The 6,562-nt window shown below is 35.6% G+C and overlaps 1 protein-coding gene across 1 annotated transcript; it reads right to left on the bottom strand.

Annotated features, from left to right (window-relative positions):
• Nucleotides 1-238: 238 nt before the first annotated feature.
• Nucleotides 239-5,987, bottom strand: LOC140981919 (non-specific phospholipase C1-like). The gene is made up of 3 exons (XM_073448377.1): nucleotides 4,729-5,987; nucleotides 2,345-2,521; nucleotides 239-790 (listed from the first exon to the last, which is right to left on the bottom strand). Exons 1-3 carry the CDS (start codon nucleotides 5,855-5,857, stop codon nucleotides 468-470), a joined length of 1,629 nt encoding a protein of 542 aa, XP_073304478.1. The 5' UTR covers nucleotides 5,858-5,987; the 3' UTR covers nucleotides 239-467.
• Between the last annotated feature and the right edge of the window lie 575 nt (nucleotides 5,988-6,562).

Below are 6,562 nucleotides of genomic sequence, written 5' to 3'. Positions count from 1 at the left end.
TTAATTTCAGTAGTTAAGAATTTATCTTAACAGCTTACAAATTATTAAGGACAGGTAAAGTTTTACAAAATAATTTAAAAGAGTTTCCGATCCTAACAAAATAAGTGAAAAATATTTATATTGTTGGGTATATGTAATAAAATGAAGAAAAAAAACATTTATTTAAAGTTCTAACAAGGGTATATTTAGTAATTAGAATGTAGAAAAAAAAATTTGGAAATTGAACGAATGTAAGACAAAATGCCAACGATAATAAATATATTTAAGTATTCGTAAATCCAATTCTCACAAGAAAGTCACCTATCCACATTTCTTTGACGTATGGATAATACAATTCAAATTCATGCAATACAATATCTAATTCTTGACTGTTCATCAGCTTCCACCTTCTGCAGTTCAAACATAGATTGAACACCGTATTTGTTCGTAGTTTATGTACAAAAAAAGGACCAAGTAAAGCAATTGTATCAATTAGAATGATGATAACGGCCACCACCTTCAACTTCAGCACGAGTAGTAAGAGCAGGCCTCATGGTAACAAGAGCGGATTCATTCGCTCCGGCTTTCAAAGCGGCTCTTCCAGCTTCCAAGAACCTTTTTACTGCATCCTCGGCATACCGATTAGCTTCACCCACAGTCATACTTCTTCCAATATCAGGATAGGAATTCAGTATATGGTCACCATTGAGCTGAGATGCAAGTTGAATCATTTCGATTTGGAATTCAGAGAGTTTAACATCTTCCTTTGGTCCAAATGGCCTTAAACTCATCTTAACTTCCGGAAGTTTTTCTGAGTGAAGGCAAAAAAATACAGAAATCATTTGTTTCATGAACATGCAAGTACCATGCTTGAAAATAGAGCAACTCCGATGCTACTTAAAACACAAAAAAACCACCAGCATAATTGAGTCAAAGTCAAGACTCAAACTACAGGTTGATCGTCACGGTTGGTAGTCCTGTAATTATTGTGGCCATTCATTTAAAATGGACAACATGCCATTGACAAGTTTCACTTTATTGCAACGAAGAATAACTACTACGTGGTATTCTTAACCCAGGAGATAAAGTCCATAGTTCGACCATCAAGAAGCTAACAAGAAGAAACTTACTCAGTATTTTTATATACACAAGCTCCAGAAGACGTCACCACAAAATATTCCACTCAAGTCACGTTGTTTCTGACCAAACCACTTTCTACCATCTCATTTAAGATAGAAAGAAGCTAAAATGTTCCACATTATAAGTTGTATTTTCATCCACAGGTGCAAAGTAGTTAAAATCCAGAGGCATCCTATTTTAATAATTACTATTGCATGTTTCTAGTTATATTAGCAACATGTTTCCATAAGAAGAAAAAAAAATTGACCAAAAGGATTCATCAACTTCGAATTCGGAATACATCTCCCGATTCTTTCTTCACCTTTTCAGTCACATAAATTTACCCCCTCATCATATTCAATTCCATCAAAGTTCATGTGATGAAAAAGTTCACCCTTAGGAGATTTCTCCAAAAAGTATATTCATTTTCTGATTTGTGTTGCAATGAAATAAAACAACGTAATTTCGTAAAAATGTATACAGGTTGAACTTAATATCAATCCGAACAAACCTCAGCAGCATTGACTTGACTTACAAGTTTCAACTACTTGTAACATGAAGGATTGAAAAAGAGTCTAATATAGTTTAAAAAAATTGGTGTTCACAAATGGATATCAATAATGTAATAGATAATAATATGGTGTAACCTACAACAAATAAAAGAACATTCATTAGATGAAAAAGTTGACTAAAACATACAACTGTTTTTTTTTTTTTGGAACGATATAATTATGTTTTGAATATATAATTTGCAAAATTTTACCTCAAGAATCAGATAGAATTAACAATATACCATACATCATACACATTCTGATATACTTGTTTAAGTTGCAGTTAAGTTTAATTCAAGCGTAACTTTTGCATAATTAGTAATAGATAAAATCTTTATTTTTCATCAGACAATTAGCGAACTCATTTCTAAGTAATAAAATATAAATACTTTCTAATTTTTCATACCAAACACAATTTTGAATAATATATTAAAAGCTATTTCCAAGACTTTCGAATTAGAAATAATAGAAAGTCCAACGAAATGACACCAAATGGTTGTAGGTTGTCAAACAAGGCGTACATTCATTTGATATATCAAGCAATTCACATTTAGCCAGTAAACCAGAGCTGCAATCATTTTTACCACGTGAGAGTGATAAACACAGAAGTGTGATCACCTGACTGCAAATAATACAGAACATACATACAAACAACAAACAAAAATCACAAGTATTTTTTGAAAAATGGAGAATACCTGGACAGTCATCACGTGGAGAATCACGCATATAGAAGTAGTTCTCAAAGGTTCCAGCCCATGCATCCCTTTTAGTCAAGAATTTAGACTTAAGATTAAAAAGCTTTTTCACTGTAGCAGGTATGGAAGAGTGTTCATATTGTGAATACAGGGTTGGGCCACTTGGTTCATGAATCACTGTCGGAAAGAATTAGCGAATAACCAGTGAGCTATAAAGTCATGCAAAAGAAGGGAAGAGGATACTTCTATAAACTTCTTTATGAAGATTTCCTCGCACAATGCAGATTGGATGTAACATTTCACTAAACTGTGATTGTGTGTGAAGATATAAGGTATCTCCTCAAAGCTGTGACTCACCTATACATTTACTGTCAAAACAAATATAAGCTGTCGATTATGGGAAGACAAAGAAGTTGAAAAAATCTGATTTCATTTCTCTCATTATTAAATGAGAGATGCAAATTTATTATATAGGACAGCACAGAAGATCAAATGGTCATGGTGCAATATCCAAAGAGGATAAGGATATTCTATGATATCAAAATGCAGATTCAACAGTAAAATAGCTTTCAACTGAAGGAGAGGATGTATTGGCTAAGCTCTCCAATGGCATTTATTATAGCATAAAATTTCTTCATTTCTAAAAAGAAATGCAAGAAAATAGCAGACTAACGCATTTTCTTGATCCTGATAAACCTCTAGACAAAATGGCCTTATGCACTGTACTGGTATTGAAAAAATTAAGAGTCAAGAGACTCAAGAAGATACCCAACTTCAGCTGTATCTATCTTATTGTTATTGTCGGACCTCTCAATCACTTAAAGAACGAAAAACAATATTCTAATAATATATTTTTTGATTTCATATGATATGGTATATTTTATATCATGTTTACACGACATTTGCATTGTAGAAAGCATCCCGCTTCCCTATAAAACGTCAAGCCAAAAAAATATTATAGATTTGAACAAGATAAGATTTGGAAAATATTGGCACTTTGACGTAAGTACAAAATCATGGTAGATATGAATCTATCAAAAGTACTATCATGTTTTAGCTAGTGAACTCCAAAAATCTGCACGAAACCAGACAAAAGAAACAATTTTTCCAGTCTCCCATTAGAAGTCAAGTAGTTACCATTAGGTAAGGTTTTCAACTTGATTCAACTCAAAGGTCTTTCAGTAGAGACCTGAGATTTAACAACATAATTTTGAAAAGATGTTTGATTAAAAAAATAGGAAAACTGATGTGAGATATAGAGAAATAAGAATTCTATAGTAGTACAATGATTGTCAGGAAAAAAATAGTTCGAAAGAAACCAATGATGTTAAAATTATATTTTAAAAAGTTTATCTGAAAATTGAAATGATGTCAAGGACCATGAAAAGAATAAACAGACTTAGTTTCAAATAGTTCAAACCAAATAATATGTTGAGCTTTCGAGAGAAGCAAGCACAGCACAGGAATTATTTTTGCCATCCAAGTTTCTGGACAAAATTACACTTTTATTCCCTAGGTTATATAGCACCAACCATAGTTGTTAAGGGCTGCATCTGGTTACAGATATGGTAACACCAGGCGCAGCCCTCGCAAAGGCACGCTCAGGCTCGTGGATTTGGCAAGGGACAAGTTACGCCTTATGCCCATATTGAACCCACATGAAATCCAGTTAAATAAATAATAACTCTCTGGTTTCAGGTCTAGTAAAGAACTCATGTCCTTGCTTAACTATATGTAATCCTCATGCCAAGCCCACAATCTTTAATAATTTTTCATAACCTGCGGTTCTGCACTGCTCAAAGCACTCTTCTTTTTTTTTTTTTTTTTTGCTTCAATAGTAAACAATCCTAGTGACCTGTTCTTTAACCGTTCCCACTCTCTCTGTTTTCTTTGCAACAATCTAGATGATTAGAGTTTTTGTCTTTAATCACGCCAAGTAGTTTGTAAAATATATTTATGCTACTATATGAGATTGTAGTAAAATCCATATATATTATAAATGTTTGGTGCATCTTATTTTGGTAAGGCCTTCCTTGCCTTGTCCATGCACCTTAAATAACTATGGCACTAACCTAAATTCTGAGGTTTGCTTATACTTTAACCAACATCACTTACATTTCTTCCACATCACAGCTCAATAATTCTTGTACTTTCCCGTAAAACACACAAAAGAAAAAGCCATTCCTTCCTAATTTCTATGCTGCCTATTACATGTCTGATTCTTCTTATATTCAGTAACATTAGCCCAAATTTCGGGCAAACCATAATCTTATAACAAGGAAACAACTATGGACAAATCAGAAAATTCTATAATCGCCACTAGAATTATGCAACCATTCTGATCAAGTAACAAGCACAAGAAGTAAAACATCAAAGAAACATACCAGTGCCTTTGTCAATCCAGGGGGAAATCAACAATGTGGGAACACGCACGCCAAGTCTATCAAAGGCGAAATAGAATGGGTCTGGGCCAATGATACCGTCAGGGTTGGGCACTCCAGAAACAGGTGTGGGAACGTGATCATAAAATCCACCATGTTCATCATAAGTGATCAAAAGCGCCATCTCTTTCCATTGTGGACTCGACCTTAGTGTCTCGTACACTTCCTTAACGAAACTCTGACCCAAGGCCACATCGTGAGACGGATGATCATCATTTGCCGGGCAGATCACCACGTCAAAATATCTTTGCTCGATGACCACATAGTTGGGGAGATTCCCCTTTTTAGCATGACGTTTGAATTTTAAACCATAATCATGAAACTTAACTATATTTTTTAGCTTCCTGAGGCTAGAGTAGAACAAAGTGGCCGGAATGTTCTGGTAATAAATCCCAAAACTGAGGTCACTTTCGTCCAACGAATCGAAGATGGTCTTCTGAGGGAAGCCATGGATGAGGTCCTTTCTAACATTACTGGAGGCACCGTGAGAGGTGGCGGAATGGACGTACAATCTATTAGGCTGAGTCGATGCCGGTACCGAGGCGAACCACCGGTCAAGAACCGCAAACTCGTTAGCTAACTCGGTGTAAACCGGTAAAAGCTCCGGTTTGAACCCGCTCATGACGGTTTTGGACAACCCCACAACCCCCATACTCTCGGCCTGCTGCACAAACCCGTTCATAGGTGCTGGATTATCTGAAGAAACGTTGCGCCCAAATATCTGTTCTCGTATGGCTTGGATAGAGTGCCCCGGATCGGAGTTGATGAAAACGGCGTTGTCGGCGACGTACACAGGTCGCGAGGTCGGATCGGAAGAGTTGACCCGGTTGAATTCTGCACCGGTTAAACCATCTATATCAGGTCGGGTCTTCTTGAGCCATCCCAAAACATGGTCGAAAGAACGGTTCTCCATGACTAGCACCACAAAGGTTTTGATGGGCCCTTCAATTTTGTGGGTTTTTTTCCTCGAAAAGGGGAAGGACTGAGAAACGGAGGAAGAAAGCAGTAAATAAAGGAAGACGGAAACGACTGAGAAGCTTCGCCTGCAACCCATTTCCCGGCGATGATGCATGGTTTCACCTGGAAGGAGGAATACTTGATATCCTTCCAACGTGGGAGGATTATTTCCCTCCCAATGAGAATATTCCCTTGGCCGTTTGAGTTGGAATTTCTTGCACGTTTGGTTTACATATCAGTTGGCTGTTCAACATTAAAACCGCTGACATTTTGTAGTTAACAGTTAGTTTTGACTCAAGATAGCAAGTTTTAAGACAATTAACATAATGGAATTTCGATAAGTACATCACACTAGAATAATTACATATAAATAAACAATAAAATTGCTACGTACAACTTATTATATTATCTAAAGTAGACTTAGAAGCTTCGACTGAGCCGTCTGAGTTGGTAACGTATGTAAATGTTTGATCAATGATCAGAAGTTCGATTTCCCTTATCTAAGACAATAATCACATCAATCTGGTTCGCGAACTTTCCTAGTCGGATTGATAAATATTTAATTCGTATTTGAATTTATCATTCTCGAGACTTATTATTCGAACTTGTTCAATAGTTCGCAAATAGGTTCAAAGATTTCGAGACTAACTCGAACTTTAACTTCCTTTCAAGATGAACTCGAGCCAAAAACTTAAAAAAAATCAAGTTTGGAATTAAATTCCAAACTTGAAATAGAATACGTAATTCAATCCTTAAATTTGTACTAATAGTTGACTCGATTTGGTTGGTATATACCTCTATCTCTACCAACACATTTTCA

Source organism: Primulina huaijiensis, chromosome 1, assembly GCF_012295235.1.
Source record: "Primulina huaijiensis isolate GDHJ02 chromosome 1, ASM1229523v2, whole genome shotgun sequence".
NCBI classification, from domain to species: Eukaryota; Viridiplantae; Streptophyta; class Magnoliopsida; order Lamiales; family Gesneriaceae; genus Primulina; species Primulina huaijiensis.
Note: the sequence above shows the minus strand (reverse complement) of the source record. Positions and strands in the feature narration are given on the sequence as shown.